The sequence below is a fragment of the Cyprinodon tularosa genome, unplaced genomic scaffold (genome assembly GCF_016077235.1).
Source record: "Cyprinodon tularosa strain WSP-4 unplaced genomic scaffold, ASM1607723v1 ctg46, whole genome shotgun sequence".
In the NCBI taxonomy this organism is placed as follows: domain Eukaryota; kingdom Metazoa; phylum Chordata; class Actinopteri; order Cyprinodontiformes; family Cyprinodontidae; genus Cyprinodon; species Cyprinodon tularosa.
Genome location: NW_024039185.1, coordinates 1,901,588 through 1,921,563, shown reverse-complemented (window position 1 = coordinate 1,921,563; position 19,976 = coordinate 1,901,588). Strand labels below are relative to the sequence as shown.

Below are 19,976 nucleotides of genomic sequence, written 5' to 3'. Positions count from 1 at the left end.
ATATTGTTTGTTGTACGTAGTCTGATAAAGTAGGTTCAGGTTATCAGTGGTGCTTGCATTGAGTCAATGTCCAATAAATAATTGATGATCTTGTGCTCAAAGAGCATTTTAACTTTTTTTCTTTCTTAAATCACTGATTTATTTTAAAGCCATTACTCCAACAGAAATAAGAGCTTTATTTCTAAACCTGTGAGATCTGAATATGGCTCTTCCTGTATGTAACTGCCAGATTCTTGAAAGCCATTGTGTCTGGTACAATGTACAGTACCACATCATATAAAATTTCTCCACCGCCAGATAGAGGCACATGTGTGGAGTAGAAAAAAACAATTTTGCTGCTTCAGCTAGTTCACTTTATCTTACAACTACTGTACATTACTTGACATTCTCGTTATACCAAATAATAGAAAAATATAAAAGGCTGAATGTTTGCTGAATGTTTTCAACACATTAGTCAAAAACCTTTTTTTGTTTTTCTTATTTTTGTCATGTTGCTATAGTTTTCAGATGAGATATTAAAACTAAAGAGTTTTCAATTTTCATGTTGGAGACTCAGAGCAGAAATACCTTTAAATAACAGCATGTTAGTTTCTAATACAACATGCTGTCCATCTTTGCATCCTTCAAAAAAAAAAAAGCTGTTGTGTGTAAGAAATCTGGACCATGAAAGGGTTGCTGTGTGGACTCATCTTTTCAGCTCAGTATGACGGAGTCTGTGGCAGTATATTTAGCTGTACGGTTTAGGACAGGAAGAGGGGAAGCGCTGAGGTTATTTGATTGCTTCATTATGGTCATATATACGGCCATATATTTATGTATACTTTGTTACGTATGTCATTACTTGTGCAGCAGTGAGTGTTTGTTTGTTTGTGTGCATGTGCGGCTAAGTAAAGAGGGCTCAGTGTTCAGACCACCCTGTGAGCTGGACTGAGTGACAGCCCAGGCCTCAAGACTTTTGCAGTGCACCGCACACTCTGACTCTCACTGACACACACATACATACACAGCACACACAGTGCTCAAATACTCGCGTCACAGAGCTCATTTTTCATCATGTTTTCTACTCTATTAATGTCTCATGACTAAATCCATATCGTGCTCCAAAGCAAACATGCTGCATTAAAATGGGATAAATCACTGTGGTACCAGGAAAGAGCCCAGGAGCCGTGTTGCAGCGCTAAGCCCCATGGGGTAGCAACAAAACAACAGATGCAATGCAGTTTTTACTCTGCTACCTTACTTTCATTTTAAACACATTTAGGCCAAACTATTGTTTTTTGTTTTTGTTTTGTAAATTTGAGAAATCGTGGTACATGTGTTGATTAAGTTAAGATAAAGAAGATAAATATCCATTGAATCTGGAAAAAACATCTATTTAACAGCATTTTGCATATGGGAGAAAAAGATGGTTATATAAAACTAAATGTTTTATTTTCTTACCTTTTCTGTAATGTATGGCTTGTGCATCCATTAATACAACTGCTAACAGCTAAAATTCTCTCCTTGCCCGATTCTGTTTTTACAGTGAAGATATTAATCTAATCCATTTCTTGCTTAATGTATAATTACTATCATCGGCATAATTGCTTTCTACCATGTTAAGAAATAATTTTCCCTTATAATGCAAAGTTGAATTAAGGCCTTTTATTTGAACAATTGTGCCTTAGTAAAACTTACAGTAAGTACTGGGAGATACAGAAACTGAGATATTTGGAGAAACAACCAGTTTTTGCAGATATTAAACCAAAGTGTAATTTTGTTCCCTCCCTTTCTAAATAGAGGACTTGAGTTTTTGCCCAGCCATGCAAAGACCACTCAGCCACGTTGGCGCATACACCAGACCTCCATCTTACCACACATTTAGTCAAAATTCTAAAGTACTTCCTTATAGTACTTCTTTATACTAGCTATTTTTGTAACTGCTCAAGGTTTATGATCCCCGACTTCCAGAGGTCGATTTCCAGAGATCAGAAGCCAGCAGTGATGTCCAATAAAGACACTGCAGGCAGGAGAATGGCTTTCGAAAATCTATCAGTTACCCACGAGGAGAGCCAGAAATATACAGATCTCACAGGTGCAGCAACTACTGGTTATTGGAGCTGTAACAGGTGTAACTGCTCAGACCTGATGCCAGAGTAGGAGAGGGAGCATGGCATGACCTGATGGGACTGCCTACAGCAGCTTCTCAGGCAAGAAGGGACAGGGATCTTTACACAACGTGGTGCACTTTTAATACTATATGAAATTATCATTGTTTTTTTTTTTAAATAATGGTCATTATTTCCTCCATCTCCATGGCTTTAAATGTCATCCTATTTTATGGCTGCTCCCAAACTGCCCGTAGAACATGCAATCTGCTTATTTTAAAGGGCGGAACCAAATGGGTTTCCACATATTAACATTTGTGCAGCAATCTTTGTAGAATACCTACAACCCGCCCAATTATTGCACATACTAAGAAAAAATTGCATGTGCAATTCAGCACCTCTTATTTGGAATCTTTGAAGATCAGGCTTTTAGAGACTTCAAGTTAAAACCCTCTGATGCACTCTCTAAAAGCCAGATTTAGGGATTTACTTTTGTCCCTTAATGCCCTAGAAACTCTTAGGAAGGGATGTTTTGTGGCGTATAAGTGTTCAGACCGTTGGTATTTTGCTCCTTACCTCTAAGATTATGTGGTATAACAGAAAAAGTACAAAAGCTCCTCTTTGCCATCATTTATACATTTTCACCTTGAGATTAACTATGAGGTCTAAAGACTGTACCAGATATAAACACATCCAGCTGGATCGAGTTATCAGTACAATTTCAATCAGATTGCTTGGTCTGTAGCAATTAAAAAGATATCTGAAAGCTATTTATTTTGTTTTGATAGTCGTATTTCTTAAGCAACAAAAAAAACACTGCAATGTTTCAGTGTGGACTGCTGCTTCCAACTGCAGTGAGGCAACAGAGGAGAGATGTTGGTCTTACTGGTTGCTTGGGGGACAGGCGAAAGACATCAAAGAGGACGGAGCCTGCTTTGGGCTGAGCTTTCTCAAACTGATTAAAAAGCAGGGGCCACTGTAACGTCTGGATGGGCAATTTAAAACTAATGAGGCAGCAAAAATAGAGCCATGGCCATCAGCATGTGTAGGTGGAGGAAATTTAAATGTGTGCGCTCATAAGCTGTGGACAATAAGGTCTAGAAAAAGTTGCACACGACACATTTCTTTCCTTTTTTTTTTGCTCCCTTTGATGTGTATCAGAATTTGTTTAAGCTCCAGTTATGCTTTGAATATGGGCTTCATTAGCAGCCATGTTTTTAGAAGAATTTAGCAATTACCGCTTGGTAATTTAGAGTGGTTGTTCCCTCACATGTTGGCAGGTAAAACTACTCACTGTTTGTCAAATGTGGCTATGTGAACGTGTTTTCAAAGGAGCCAATGCATAACTAATGAGAAGACATGGAACATTTTGCAGTTTTTCAGTCACAGACCTTATGTGATCAGCGAGCTGCATAAAAACGAAACAAGACATTTTATTGCAGGATTCCTCACTATATTATGTTGATCCTGTAAAATGGACTGTTATTTAAACTTCCTGTAACAAATATTATATTTACAATAATTTTCTCTTAAAAAAAAAAAATTTTTTTTAGGATTATGTTCAATGTAAGATGCTTAGAAATTAAGCTGTATGGGACTATCCATCTATCTATCCATCAAAAACTTTAGCTTATCTGAGAGAGGGGCTGAATCCCAAACCGCCCCCTAAGCATTAACCCTTAACTATCAAGTGTCACTCCCACTGAAGTCCCACTCGCAGCTCCAACAGAAAAGGCAGAAAAGGAAAGCAACTGTTTCTATGGCAACACAGTAACGCCCCATGTCCGTGCGTGGCTGTAGCTCTGTGGCACAGGGGGACATAAAATTAAACATTCACCCCTTTCTTAAAAAAATGTATTTGGTCAGATAAAACTAATTCAAAGAGGACCTTCACTTTTGCAAGTAATTAAAGTTTTTAATATATCTAACATGTGATTTTTTGTCAACAGAACTTACATTTGAAGGCACATGTTTCCTTAGCCACCAGGCACATGTTACACACATTTCCATATTCCAGCAAGCCTGCACTTATGCATACCCCATATTTAAGGGCTGGATGGTCCTTCGGACCGATGGACCGACTACCCTGTTTGGATGGCACCTAATGTGGCAAACCCTCCGTGGGAATGTGCAAATGGAGGGTTAGTGCTCATGGTTAGAGTTTAAGTGCCAGTTTGGGATTTGGGAAAGGCTTTCAGATGTAAAGGGTTCAGCTTGTATACTCAGAGATTGTCGTGGTTGGCAAATGTTCATGTTTAAAGAGATTTCAGGAAAACAGGTAAACTTAAGTCCTTCTTAGCTGATGATATGCTCCTGGATCTAATCCTATTTCAAAGCTCTCCCAAAAATCTCCAAATATTGGCCTCCTGCTGCAGCCAGATGCCTGAATCTACTGAGCTGATTGACCTGGGTTCCTCGATTCAGGCTCTTGAGATCCAGCATCCTGCACCTTTTTGATCCTCCTTCAACTCACCTTAGTCAAATATTTGCAGGAGTCTAAAGACTTGATTACATGCCGAGAAGGTGATTCAGCAATTTTATTCAGGTGTGTTGAATAAAAAAATGTGCAGGACACAAGACCTTGAGGGCCAGACTTGAGGTAGACTCTCCTAAACTCTCACCCTGAGTCTTTTTTTCCAAGATGCTGCCAGTTCTTTTTCCATTAGTAGACAAAGACTTAAAAGTCACTGCCTTGCAGCCTAAATGAACTACATACATATGATTAACATGAAAAACTGTCTCTTATCTTTCTATGCATTCTTTGTTTTTATTTTTAAAAACTGAGTGGATTTAAAATTGATCACTTTAAGTTGTTACTCTGTAACACTGCCATCACCAAAGAGGGTTATTGTTGGTTTAACACTTTTATGCTCAAGTAAGGTTAAACCACCTAAGGGAAAACATTAATTTCTATGGATGGTCAACTTATAAATGGTGCATCTCTCAATGTTTTATTTGTACTTTTTTTTGTTGAGAAGCGATAAAATGTCTGGTTGTAAAATGGACTTAAACGGTTTGTTTTTGAAACTGAAAATTCAGATTTTTCTCTTTTTAATGAATCCAATGTATTACACACAGGGATGCATTGTACATGCATATCCGTGCTCTACCTGAGCTGAACTGTAATGATAAATATTGCCATCATCCTAAGCGTTGAGTCACTCTGCGCTGCCGGCTGTGTTTTGTATCGTGTGTGGTACACACTGAGGGATGTAGGCAGGAGGCATTTGGTTTTGTGAATGAGTCATGTGCTGTGGATTGTTTGTCATGCTGAGTGACACAAATAAATAGGGGAGATGCGTACAGAGTACGGCAGATGACAGTAAATGGAAGTGAAGTGACATGGGCACATCAATTTACAGAGAATCTGTGGGGCGGACAACAAAACCATGTGCTGTGATTCATCAAAGGTGAAGGCTGCCGTCACTGGTGTCTATAAGTAAATTGTGCACGTCACAAATGGCATCAGAACTCCATCATCACTACCCATCTTGCTCAAACCTGTTGCAAGTAAAACATTTTATGCCTGCGCTGTCTTTTTTTATTTATTTTTTTTATCCTGCAGTAATTTATGACCGCCTTTTGATTTTTGTTTTTCTAATTTTCAGTTCCCTCCTTCTTTGTCTTCTCTACCCTTTGTTGTAATAATTTTCAATGTTCAAAGAACAGTCTAAGCGAAAGCACAGGCGGCAGAGCTTCTGCAACAAGCCGTCATTTTCTTTGTTGATAATCCAAGCACTTGGTGGGATGATAGTGCATAAAGCCAGTCTGTCTTTAAGGGATTCCAGCCCTGTTTCACAATGTGACTTTTTTTATTATCACAACTCTCATTTAGCGTAAACACTGAGTTATTTCTCAATCCAGTGCTCCTCCAACATCTAATGGGCAATTATCTGTGGGGGAGAGAATTTAATGGGTGTCCTATTTCACAAAGTCCTCCCGTTATTTATGTCAATGAGCAACGCTGTGTGGAAACGTGGCAGACCCGTGCTAACCGCTTGACTTGTTTAGATTCTCTCCATGGAATCCCACACCCATTGTATGCCAGCAATAACCACAAAAGCAAATATATGCATGGAAGTGCATGCATCTGCGTCGGGGAGTGTGTGAAGTCTAGAGCAAAGTCTAGTGCCACTGAAGTCTGGGTGTGTGTGTGCACAAATGTGTATAGATCATTATAACACTAACGTGGAGACATGATGAAACTATCTACTGACAGAAGAGCCTATGCGAGCGTACTCCACGCCACACCGGCCACCCCTGTACATATAAACCCATATAAACAGACATCCTACCTCCCACATGCAACACACACACTCACCACAGATACTTACACAAGCAGAACTGTAGACCTACCACCACATAACCAGACACCCCACCCCCCAACTGCACACAAGCACATAGCTAGAGACCCACAGTCACATATGCAGCCATACCCCTGTACATGTACACTCACAGACTCCGAACCAGAGACCAACCACCAACATCAACACCCACAGGCTCAGGCCTGGTGACATCATGGCTTAGATGACAGCACGTCTTCCAGGCCCATTAGTCTGATTGTAGGTGGCTCCGCTCTAACGCAGTGATTTATGGGTAAATATCCAGAGTCTCTGTTATTTTGATTTATGAGCCATGTTTGGGTCCCTTTGGTCCCACGACCACAAGACTTGGGAGGGGAATCCTATACAAATAATGAAATTGTAAAATTGGAGACGTGGAGGCAGAGGGGGAAAGAACCAACCCTGCCACTCTATTATCACTCAGTGCTGGTGATTATTCAGTGTGTAAAATGTGACAAAATTCTGTCTGTCTCCTCACAGATTTCTCTCTTTGCAGAAACATATCCGTCTACCTACATGTGTACCTGCTAACTAGCTTCTTTCTAATTATGCTTCCTGTAGAAATAATTGTTCTTTTCATTTGGTCTATTGTTAATGAAGTCATACTGCTGTTGAACTGGCTGGCTGATCCCTTTATTCCTTGTGATTAGCTTTTTATGTTTATTGTGTTAAAAGAGTGGGAGTTATTCAGTTGTGTGAATACTGGAACTACATTGCAAAAGTATTCATCCTCCCTAATTCTATGATATTTTATCATGTTACAAAAACATCCATCCATCCATCCATCCTTCCATCCGTCCGCCTCCCTGCCCACCCGTCTGTCAGTTCATCCATCCGCCCATCCATCCACCCACCTGTCTTTCTGTCCATCCATCAATCCACCCATCCACCCGCCTCCCTGCCGGCCCATCTGTCCATCCATTCATCCATCCACTCTTCATCCATCCATCCTCCTGGGCGGCCACCCGCCCGTACGTACGTACGTCTGTCCATCCATCCATCCATGTTCTCCCCCTTCATCTACCAGGGTTGCAGTGAGGCAGGTGCATATCCACAGCAGTAAGCGAAAGGCAGGGTGCACCCTGGAAAGGTTAAAATCTTCTGTGAAAAAGCTGAGATTTTTGCTGAAGAACTAATAAAATTACGAAGACCAAAGAACTCAACAGACAGTGAGGAGTATTTAAAGCAGGCTTTATAGCTTTCTTTGAATATCTCACAGATTAAAACTGAAAAACTTCCCAATAACATGTGCATCCACCTAATACAGAATAGAGAGCATAGAAAATCCTTAGGATCTCAGTTGTGATCAATGAGCCACTGCTTAGTTGGGAGAAGCTATGCGCAGGACAACTCTTTGCAAGCCTTTTTGGGTCAGATGTTAACAATATGAGTTAAAAATAATGCACTGTAAACTCATCAACTGTAGAGGTTATTTTACTCTGCACACATACCTGGGACATGGTTATAGTTAATGGGAAAATTCCCCATCATCTGTATCCTCTAAAGAGGCTGTAAGGGTTTGTTGAAACCCATCTCCAGCAAACATTCAGTGGGAACCACGTGAAAAATTTGACAGGTCATCCATCCATCACTAAGTAAAACAGGTCAGAAAAAAACAAATTTCTAAGGATTTTCAGAGATGTTATCATTCATGCTAACAATCATTTAGGGTGCTATATGCCGCTAAGAGCAGAAATAGTCATTTTAACTAGTGCATAACTGTTGACCTCACCTAACACATTCCATATCTTTTTAATAACTTTCTTTTTTTCCCCTTTATATAAAAAGAAGCATGATTCAGACTAAATAAATAATGAACATTTGACAGCCGTGACATGGTAAGAATGGGATTTGCCCATTTATGGGTTGCAGTTACTTACAGGGTCTCATGCTCACATTTGTGAAAAGGGCTTGCCTCCAGGATATTATGGGCCAAAATGTCCCGTTAAAGGTCAACTTTCTATGGCAAAGCAGTTCATGGTGTAACGAGCAGCGTGGGCTGTATGACTATTTCACGCTGCTACAGAAATGTTTGTCTTCAGGCGCTTTAAGTCATATTCCATCATCTTTATAATCAATCACTTGATGTAGACACACAAATTCAATAAAATTAAATGGCACCAACTTAAGGGCCACATGAGGTGAATCTTGAAGCGCTGAAAATTTTCTTCAGAGCACTATTAAAAATACTGTAAATAGTGCGACTTTTAAGGCTAGTATTCGAGGGCTAGCTTTTAAGGCTAGCATTGGCTTCAGTTAATAGCGGTCTTCATGTGTATTCTCTAGGAAGTCAATATTTTCTACTTCGCCATTTGATATAACATGGTTTCCAGCTCAGCTGGAAAAATAAAGCAGCCCTAATTAACTCCGATCAGCCTTCCTGGTGTCTGCTGTAAGTCTTGCTCTCTCTCGTTCCCTAGCAGCCTGAAAGAACCATAGTTTCTGTTTAAATGGCTTCATACATATATCTGTACTTCCTCTGCCTTCATTTTCAAAATTTCACTTTTCTAAAAAAATTTCTGCTGGTAACATCTTCATCAAAGAAAAATACTGTTGACAGGGTTTAGTATAACTTTACTTATTACATTAAAGAAGAATTCCGGTTTTTAACACTTTTAGCCCATTTTCTGTAGTGTCCAGGATGAAATCGAATGATCGACACCAAAATTTTGACAATTGGTCCTGTCTCTGCTTTTTGGCTCATGCAGAATCCCCCCCTGGCTGCTTCAGAATGGCTTCCATTGTGCATGTCCGATAATGTCCTTAAAACAACCTTAAACATTCTTTTTTTAAAATATGCTACTCACCGGGTCGTCAGCGCTGTTCAATGACGTTACAAAAGAAGTTTCGTGAAGAAAAACCGTTCCTGTCTTGTTTTATTTAGCATTTTGTAAATCCCAGAACTATTTTTTCCGATACATCACAACCGCTTATAAACTTCCGCTTCCGGTTCGAATCTGAAGCGTTGCACACTCCAGACCACTAGTTGGCGACGGTATCCTCTACTGTCAAACTCAAAGTCCAATATGTCCTCCTCAAGAATCCACCTTTCGTATTCCATTTTCAGAGTTTTTTTAAGTGTTTAACAGAGATGTTAGCACCTCGACGTCGGAGTACACAGAGTGAAGCAAAAACACTTGGGCCTTGCGAAAAGACTACAACTACGTGTAAACAGGCCCCATTTCCGTTTCCGGTGGCGGAGGGATATTGACTATTCCAACAGAACTCAATGGGATTTACAAAATGCTAAATAAAACACTACAGGAACGTTTTTTCTTTATGAAACTTTTTTTGGAACGTCATTGAACAGCGCTGACGACCCGGTGAGTAGCATATTTTAAAAAAAGGACGTTTAAGGTTGTTTTAAGGACATTATCGGACATGCACAATGGAAGCCATTCTGAAGCAGCCAGGGGGGGATTCTGCATGAGCCAAAAAGCAGAGACAGGAGCAATTGTCAAAATTTTGGTGTCGATCATTCGATTTCATCCTGGACACTACAGAAAATGGGCTAAAAGTGTTAAAAACCGGAATTCTCCTTTAACTTATTACAAAAAGATTAGGTTATGAGCTTTCAACTGGTTGAATAATTGTTGGGTTAAATCAAATTTTTACTGACAATTTTTTCTTGTGCTTCTCTGAAAGTAATATTTTCAAGAAACGAAAACAGCAAAAATTTCTGGACAAGCTTGATTTTTAAGTGTTAAATTGTTTGGACTGAATGCCAGGTAATATCTTACAAGCTGCGTGTTTTGACTTTTTTAAAAGTATTCAATTTAATAAAAAAATTATTAAGATGTGTCATTTTTTTAACCTGGTACTGGTGAAAAGTGCACTGGAATTAAATATTGAACTGTCTCTCTGTTGTGTGAGATTTTGTGCTTCATTCTATTAGTTTGGGAGGCTTTTTATACCTGAATTTTTTATGGTTTATAACAAGGTTTATTGGACAAAAAAATAAAAAATAAAAATAAAGTAGTTCAAAATATTATTTAAAGGTAAAAACACAAGCAATGTCAAGGGACAGACTTAAAGCAAAGGACTATTGAAAAGCTGCTTTGAAGCGAACTCAAACCAGTGTCTGAATTGTTAGAAATGCCCGCTGAGTTTTGCTGCTGTAGATGGTGGCTTCACTAGGAATGAAGCAATAGTAACTTCTAATTGAGGTTTATTCTCCATTTTCCCTCCTTTTCTATCATTTGCACAGCTTCTTCTCTTCTGTGAAGCTCAGTTTCTTCCTTTTCCATATCATTCTTTCTTGGTTTCTGTGTCCATAATGAGCATTTCCTCCTCACCCCCGCCACCTATTCTCTCGCTTTCTCCCCCCCCACCTTCGCTCCCCTTTCTTCCCCTCCACCCTGTGTGCTGAATTGGAGAAGCTTATCTCCTAGCAACCACAATTAAAGTACAACAAGTCAGTGGTAGTTGCAGCCACCATTGGAGCAAGCTTTCGCAAACCTTCGTATAACCAGCAGCTTTGGATAGAAAGCAGAAAAAACAGGGCTGGGAAGCAGAGCTTGATAGTTGAAGTTGAACAGGTGAGCCGCAGTTTAGAGTTGTGACTGAAACGGTACGCTGAGGACTTTAGGGAAGAAGGGCAGGGAGAGTGGAGTGGCATTAGATTTGACAGTTATGTCTGCTGGAATCAACGGATCCAAGGTGAATGCCTCCGGAAAATATGATTGTTGTATGCTTGTTTTTATGTATGTTTTTATGCTTGGAGTCTTGTACGTTGTTAACTGTATGCATTTCCGTTTGTTCTGTATTGTAGATCTGCATGCTAAGGAGGACTAATGCTTCTGGAATCATTAGCTAGGAGAACTGCTTATAGATTACCAATCAGTGTGATTTCATAGCAGTAAAGGAGTGCCAAGTTCCCATTAGAGCATACTGTGAAGGCATTTGCTCAAACACCTGCCTCCATAGACACACTGACTAAGAAGCGCGACGGCATGATGGAGAGGATAAAACTGTAATCTAATGTCTTTACTGGGGGCCAGCCTAAAAGATTAATTCCGCCTGAATTTTGAATTTCCCCCTAATGTGGTTGAATATGAAGTTACATTTACGGCAAAACTTCCAGTTTTCAGTCACTGAATGGCTCTAAATGACTAAATGAGTGACAGATGTGTATTCTTAACAAGCCGGCTAGCATATTTATAGGTAGAAACATTAAGATGTTGTGTTCAGAAACTTTTGCCTTCTGCAGACACACCTTGGTCCTCTGCAGGTAGAATTTATTTAAGGGTGAAAAAGGATAGTTTATAGTCATTGAGTTCTTTGCTAGCTTTTTGGATTCTAAAGCAAGTTTTGGTCCTAAAGCAAGTTTTCGGTTTGCCCTTGGTTCACCTCTCAGTAAGATATTTCCAGAAACATCACAAGGACAGCACCCATTATTCAAACTGATGAAATTCCTAAAGCACTTCAGCAGACCCTTTTTGATGCTGAAATACTTCAGCGAAATGCTTCAAGCTATAGCCCAGCCACCTCATGTAGGAAGCTTTTTGCAGACGCTCGTTTCCAAGTTCTTTTTCTTCATTATTTTATTTATTTATCTCATTTGGGATTGGAACAGTAGGACGGAAAAAATAACTGTCCTCAAGGTGCAGTTAGCCTTTGAAATGAACAGACTCCAACTTGCATGCATGCAAAATGTATGTTTTTTTTTTTTTTGATGATCAGACCTATTATCTTTACAGCACACTTAGGCAGTGTGATATTGCAGACAAGTACACTATAACTTACATAATTCTTGAATCACTATGGTTACTGATGATGTTTAAGATCACAAAGGCAGCTGGAAAGCATGAAGTGGCCCAAATTGGGCAAGGAAAGCATTTCTTCCCATGAAAATAAAACTTTTTTTTTTACAAATGCTACACAGGTTTTGAGAGTCAAAACCATCCTTGTTATCGAATGCTACAGACAGGGCTACCTGATTTAGTAACCTGTATGATTTCAAAGATTTCCAGACTTCTAGTAATTCACTCTCTGAAAAGATGTCAAATGACAGCCAAATAATTTAAAACTGAATCTTTTAATGTATATCTCCATTTATTTATCTCCTTACAGAGCATTAGGTGCTTTAGTTTTGCCAATGTTCCAAGTTTAAAAAGAACAATCTATGTTTAAGTCCATATTAAGTACTTAGAACTTTATCCTCAGAAATGATTTAATACCCAAACAAACAATATAAAGGTGCTTCATATTATACTCAAGAGGTCATCATGCACATAAATCCACCATTCCACAAAAAGAACAAAAAACATAAAAGGAATTTTGTTTACAGCACTCTTTCAGGAAGCATTAAAAATTGTTCTAAGTTCTAATATTGTCAAGAGTATAACCCCTAAATGATTCTCAATATTTGAATCCTACTAATTCGTTTAGTCTAATAGAAAATCCTAAAATGGTACTCCTTCATCTCCTGCAGACCTATCTGTCAAATAAAGCCGACCCACCTGCCATCCTCCCTCTGAGGGAGAGTGGTAATACCTGGGGGGACAGACCTGGTGGGGTAAAAGGTTACCATATCCTCCCCCACCGGGAGCCTGAAACCATATGAAGGGGCTGTATAGGTGCTTAGAAGTCAGGTGCTGTTAAAATGTCAACTCCATGCTTGCATAAAAGGTACGCCTAAAACGTCAGAGAAGCATCTTTCTGTTCAAAATGCCAGCATATGACTCATATAGAAGTGCTACCAGTTACCTCTAATGTCTAGTTTAAGGCGCTAAAGAAAGAGTTGGAAAAAAGCAACTTGGCTATTTGAGAGGTCCTCAAAGTTTTTACCAAATAATACAATTATAATATATTATATGATAAGAACATTATATTATATTGTACTATATTAGAATAGATTTGATTAGATAAGGTCAGATTAGATCAGCAAGGTTTTCAAAATATTTCTTTGGAAAATTATTCTTTCCCTTTGAATTTTTGAAGTTTTTACCAATCAAGGTTTTAACGCTGTAGCCTTTAAATACATTTTACCTACTAAAACTAGATTATTTATTGGACTGTTTTGTACCTGCAAAACTTTTAGGATAATGTCTTTATCAACTTTTGCAACTTCTGAGTGGATTTTCTTCCATAGCTTCTCTGCATTTAGCTCCATCTCTTTTTAGAAATCCTGCCACCAATGTGTTTTATACTGGGAATTGTGCATTTCAAATTCAGACCAGCTTTTTTTCCCTAGTGTTCCTCAACACTAAGCATATTGCATGTACCAAAAAAATTGTATTTTTGGTCTGATTTGATGCAATTATCATCTATATGTGTCTCCCAGATGGTTTGTACAAAACGACAAATGGGACTTCTGACTTCCCATTTCTTTTAACAGTGGCAAATCTGTAGGGGTGCATGAGAGGTGGTTGTCCTGTCAACAGATACTTCCACCTCAGCAGGGGGTCCTAAAAGTGTGTCTTAAAAGATTTTTTCATTTTAGAAGCACTACATCACATTTAATTTTTGGCGGCATTAGAATAGCAGAGACTGAGTATACCACATATTTCGCATTATGGTTATCTATCCCATGAAAGCTAAAAAAATAAAAAATAGAATAAAAACATTAGGGTTATGAATGCCTTTGCCAGGTACTTAAGTGTTGTGATCTTTAGATAATAAGATGTTTTACTTGAATTGAGAAATGTGCCAGCTCAAGAGTCATTTCAGAAGCACTCAGTCTTACTGGTAGAATTGGTCTATTATGTTGCAAATGATTGACAGAATAGTTTTTTCTTCTCACTGCAGGCTTCAGTTTTCATGCTGAGTCCCAAGATGCAGTTATTGATGCACCATATTAAGGGGCAGCATAGATACATGTTTATTACAAATAAAAAGAATGCAAAGCAACATAGTTTTTCTCCAAATTGTCTCCACTCTAAGGTAATTTCTCAGTAACGCTTGCATATGTTTTTTAGGTTATGTTAGCAGAGTTGAGGTTATTTCTGCATAATTCAAAGCTGAGCCTCTCAAGAAGACCTGGACAGCAGGAGCATTTCTATTTGTGTACTTGCACTTTTGTGTATGGTTATATTTTTGGTTGGTGCTCAAAGGTTGGCTCCTTTGGTGGGAGGTATTTGAATATCCCCTGTTGAGAAGTGCCTGCAGGAACAATAAGATCTATACTGATACTTTCTGATATCAGAGGACTTTACCATCAGGGAAATTAATTTTAAAAATATCCCTCACTCACGTTTCCTCTCTCTCTCTTAAGACACCCTTTTAAAACTTCAGTTTACAACCTGACTGTTGTCATTTTTCCATCAGCTAGCAATCATGTAGTCATGTTGACCCCCTCAACTGGGAAAGCTTAAAACCTCTAAAATAATCTGATGTTTTTTTGTTATGTTTTTTTAGAGTTTTCTGTAAGTTCCAAATTATGGAAACCGGAATGCATTAAATGCTGATTTTAATGAGTGCTCTTCTTCACTTTCTTTCCAGAGTCTGGGCTCTGCAGACCGAAAGGAGAACCAGCAGAAAAAGTAAGTCTCCTATGTTAACCTTCCTGTCCATCATTCCACTGATGCAGAAATCCATTATAAATGAATTTGCATTTATCTTTCAGAGTTTTGTTTCACAGAGGTACTAACTGTTCTTGAGTTAGTAGGCAACTTTATCTAGCAATCAAATAATATTATTTTCTGCAACACATACTTACATCCTACTTGGCAACAATTCTACGGTTAATAAGTTGTGTCTTCATATAGGGAGATCAAATGACATGCTCTGTATTAACAAGCATTTTACACTTGCTGGTTTACTACATTTACAAATTTATAAATGTAATCTGTGATATGTATGCTCTTATTTAAAGCAGATGTTTCCATTTGATAAAGACTGCATTGCACTGTTAAAAATCAGTGTAGGTATTGAGCTCAGTTCTTTCATTCTGCACTGTGCCTTTAAGCTCCTCTTTTAAAACTTTGACCTTATTCCTTTGTGCACAACTCTTGTCAGATTTCTGTGTTTGTTTGTTTGAAACACAAACTGGGATTATAAGGCTGTAGCATAATCCACTCTACAACAATAATACCTCTCAGGTGTTCTAGTGTAACAATGTTCTTCTCTTTAGAGTGTGAACTATAACTATACGAACCGTATAAAAAAAATAAAGAAATGTCAGAACTGGTAATAAAACTTGATAAAAGGTAATAATTTATCAAAAATGAACCTTTACATATATTTTCAATGTAAAATGAATTGAGCGAATGAACTAAATTTCCTCAAAAAATATTTTACTTCAGTGTAATTTTAAGAATCTAGTATAATATGTTCATTTTTTCCTGAAAAGTATGTTTATTTTAAGAGATTAAAAATGATTCCTGAAATTATGACCTGTTAAAAAGCATGATTATTTCCTAAAAGAGGTCACAGCGACGCTTCAGATTTTGTGCATGGTTCAGGATTGACCTAACACAAAACCAATGCAACATTTGTAGCCCATGTCCTGTTATGTCTATGTGGTAGAAAGCTCTAACTTCAGCGCCAGTCTACATCTTCTGAATCTCCACAAAATTCTTTAAATGACATTGCTTCACCAGTCTAACTAGGCTGCCTGTGACCCCTTGTCTGTCACACTTTTTCTGTCTAATCAACTCTCCATCAATGTGTTTGAATAGAGAGCTCTCATAGAACCCTCAATCTAGGTCAATCTGGAACATTTCAGTTTTTAAAATAATCCCTTTTTGTTGTTGAGTTATTAATAGGTTCTCAGAAACTCGAATTCAGATTTTTATTGCTGCAAAATTAAAATATTCAAGTTAAATGTTACACTCAGTTTTTCATAATTCTTTTTTAATGTACACATTGATTTTTTATAAATATTGAAATAAATAGTTTTTGAGTCACAGTCTACTTTCATAAAATGCCTAATTCAGCCTTTATTTGGATTTTCTTCTTTTGTAAAATGTAGCCAGAAAAGCTATAGGTGAAAAAGTTTAAGCCTTTTAAGGGCACATAGGTAATGCATGTTTCGGTTTCTGTGTTTGTTATATTTAATTTAGAGCTCACATAAAAGGCTGGTTGCCATCAAACTCAATCTATGTACAGAGTTGATGTATTGAGTAAAAAAAATGTTCTCAAACAGAAAGTCCCAGCTGATATATCTGGGTTTTGGTGTATGTCCAGTGTGCATGGTTTGTTAATATGTTGTTCAGTATGACGAAGCAACATAGACGTTCATTCGTTTTCTTTTAAATATGTTTTTTGTCATGTGGGCATCATCCGCTGGCACATTCGGCGCTAAGTGTGCCGGAGTCAGAGTCATCTGTTGCCAGGAGACAAGCATCTATGTTAAGGAGTATGACAAGTAACAGGACTGTGCCTGGGAATAAATGACACTCTACTACATACTGATTTAAAACGCCACAATCATGTGAGTGAGTGGACATAAACACGGCAGTAAATATAGTAAGTAATATGTGGGCACATATTCACATGTGTTTACTTACTGTTACTGTTAAGCATTGGCAGAAGGGATAACTCACAATTATGGCATGGGATTTTTCAACATGTCAAAACAAATCTGTGGCTTGGCTGGAAATCCTGTTATATATGTCAAAGCATCAGATGTGCAGAACAGCAATGCTGGCACATTATTTACTTCTTCGTATGACATCAATACGGAGGGCAGATATGGTCATGGCAACGGTCTGACAGAGAATTACGTATTTGCTCAAAATGTGAAATATAAATAGAGCATAATCTGCTTTCTATTGTCTATGACAGCTGATTAGAAATCTTAAAACACTTTTAAAACATAAATAGAGTCTTTGGAACCATGCATTTGGCTGATGGAGTTTCATAAAGCTTAGAGATATGGATACAAAACAGTTTAGGTCAGAGGTCTTCAACAGGGGGTCCTCAACCCCTAGGGGGTCCACAGTGGTACTGCATGGGGGTCACAAAAGTTTTGTAGATTAGACATTTTTTATATTCCCCCCCTGCAATTTTTTTCCACTAATTGAAATGTCTTTAGATACGCATGAACTCAACACACTGTAGTAAACAGATAAATGGAGGCAGAGATGTCTTTCAGTCATCAATGCACACCAGAGTTGTCAAGTAACGAAGTACAAATACTTCGTTACTGTACTTAACTACACTTTAGATATCTATACTTTACTCCATTACTTATTTCTCCTCCTATTTCTGACTTCTACTCATTACATTTTCACACAAGTATCTGTACTTTCTATTCCTTACATTTTTAAAACAAATGTTACTTGCTAAACTTGGCTTTGGTTTTATGTTTATAAATATTTATTTCACGTCATGTGCACCATCCAATGCAGATCATTGGCTCCATCCACATCTAGTGAAAACTAGTGTAATTGGATGAGTCATGAGCACGCATTGGTTAGCTATTCGTCAAACTTGTGCTGACGCCAAAAGAAATCATCAGAAGCAAGCAGGTGTTCTTCAATTTTGCACACATGAATTGTCTATGCCAGGGATCACCAACATGGTGCCCGCGGGCACCAAGGGGCCCTCAAGGACCACAAGGGGTGCCCTTAGAGTCTTCTGAAAATAGAACAACTCAACAGTGAGAAACGTTTGAAATTTCACTGTATTACAGTATGTTGCTCTTCTTTTTTTAATTGGGTTATAGAACATTTCATCATTTAATCATATATGGCATTTAAGCATTTATAGAGATTTCAAAAATGAAAATGTCTAAAAGAAAATTATAAATTTAAAGAAACGATAATGATATGTATATAATATATGAAGTTTAGGTGAACATTGACCCTTGCCATTCATAGGTCAGTATTGGTAGCCCTTCCTGTAACTCAGTGCCCCTGAATTAGCCCTCAGCTGTAAAAAGGTTGGTGACCGCTGGTCTATGCCATGCTACAATGTTAGATTCAGAAAAAGATGTCGAAATGTCTGAAAGGTCGGGCACGGGCAAGAGCGTATTGGGAGATGGAGACCAATAAGACCTCTCTCATCCATGGCCCTATCTCAAAGAACTTTTCGAAATAGTAATATAGTGGTATCTGGCTGTTTTTTTGAAAGGTTACTTTATACTTTTATACTTTAAGTAGTTTTTGGAGCACATACTTTTTCACTTTTACTTGAGTAAAGAGGTCAAGTTGATACTTTTACCAGAATGTTTTTAAACTGCAGTATCTATACTTCTACTTAAGTAACAAATGTGTGTGTCATGATGGGTTCTCAAATGGAGACCCAATTATGCAGAACACCACTTGACGGACACAAGGATGAAAGTTTAACACGTTTATTATGCACAACACACAGAATGTACTGAAGACAGGTTCGGGCCTGGGTTCTGGTTTCACCGGAGTCTGCGTGAGAGACAGAGCGGTTAAGGACTGCTGACTGGATTTGATTTCCAAATGAGCTCTGATTGTACCTTGAGGGTTCTTGAGGTTCTCTTTGGGGAGAGTCACTGTTGGTTCTGGAGAGGTGTTTATCAGCAGAGTCCGTTTGCTGCTTCAGCGTCTCACGTCTAGCTTGAACAGACCTTAGCTTTGGTTTCCCAGCTCTGGTCCAGAGCTGCTTGGAGGTTCTCAGAGAATCTTCAGGGTTTGGCTCAGAGGGTCGGCTCGGCAGGTTAGCTCTTCCTGAGCTTTCACGGAGGAGACACGGGTTTCCTGGAAACACAGAGATAGTGGTTAGAATCCAACCTGGATTCAAAGTCATGGAGATACTCAAAGATCTAGGCTTTAGCGCTGACCAACTGGAACAACACTGCGGCATTGAGGCAAGGTCTGAAGACAGCTTATGTAGTGGATCCTCTGATGATCTTGACGAGCTGCAGCTGTGCAGGAGGCTCCCTCAGAGGATCCACGGCGGACTCTGCTGGAGAAAGATGGGATTTCTCCAGCTCCCAACAGTACCCCCCCCTCAACGACCGCCCCTTGGCGGTCCGGAAGAGGTTGATGGGCAGGAACGCTGGTACTCCTCGATGAGTGCCGGATCGAGGATGTACGAGCCTGGGACCCACTGGCGATCCTCCGGTCCGTAGCCCTCCCAGTCGACGAGGTACTGCCATCCGCGACCTCGTCGACGGGAGTCCACGATGCGGCGCACTGTGAAGGCCGGATGGCCATCGACCTCCAGGGCGGGTGGTGGGGAGTCGGACGGAGGGCACAGAGGGCTCGAAGAGACAGGCTTGATCTGGGACACGTGGAAAGTGGGGTGGATCCGGAGGGACTGAGGTAACTGGAGACGAACAGCTGAGGGGTTGATGACTTGAGAAATCCTAAAGGGTCCGATGAATCTCGGGGAGAGTTTTCGAGACATCCCCTTGAGGGGGATGTCTCGAGTGGAGAGCCAAACCTCCTGGCCCTCTGAGTACTCGGGGGCGGGACGTCTCTTGGCGTCGGCGAAACGTTTTGCAGATGCTGATGACTGATTGAGTGTGGCGATGGTTTCCCTCCAAATCCTCTGGCAACGGCGAATGTGATGATTGACGGACAGCACCGATATCTCTCTCTCATCTGCGTGTAAAAGAGGTGGTTGATATCCGAGACTGACCTGAAATGGGGACTGTCCAGTGGATGCAGAACGGAGAGAGTTG

General features: G+C 39.2%; 1 protein-coding gene across 3 annotated transcripts in view; it reads left to right on the top strand.

The window, feature by feature from the left end:
• LOC119793810 (ankyrin repeat and fibronectin type-III domain-containing protein 1) overlaps positions 1-19,976 on the top strand; it is a 233,314-nt gene that overhangs the window by 136,554 nt on the left and 76,784 nt on the right. For all 3 annotated transcript variants that reach the window (XM_038301085.1, XM_038301084.1, XM_038301083.1), the window contains one exon: positions 14,873-14,913. In XM_038301085.1, the coding sequence (XP_038157013.1) occupies positions 14,873-14,913 (41 nt within the window). The remainder of the gene's footprint in view (positions 1-14,872; positions 14,914-19,976) is intronic.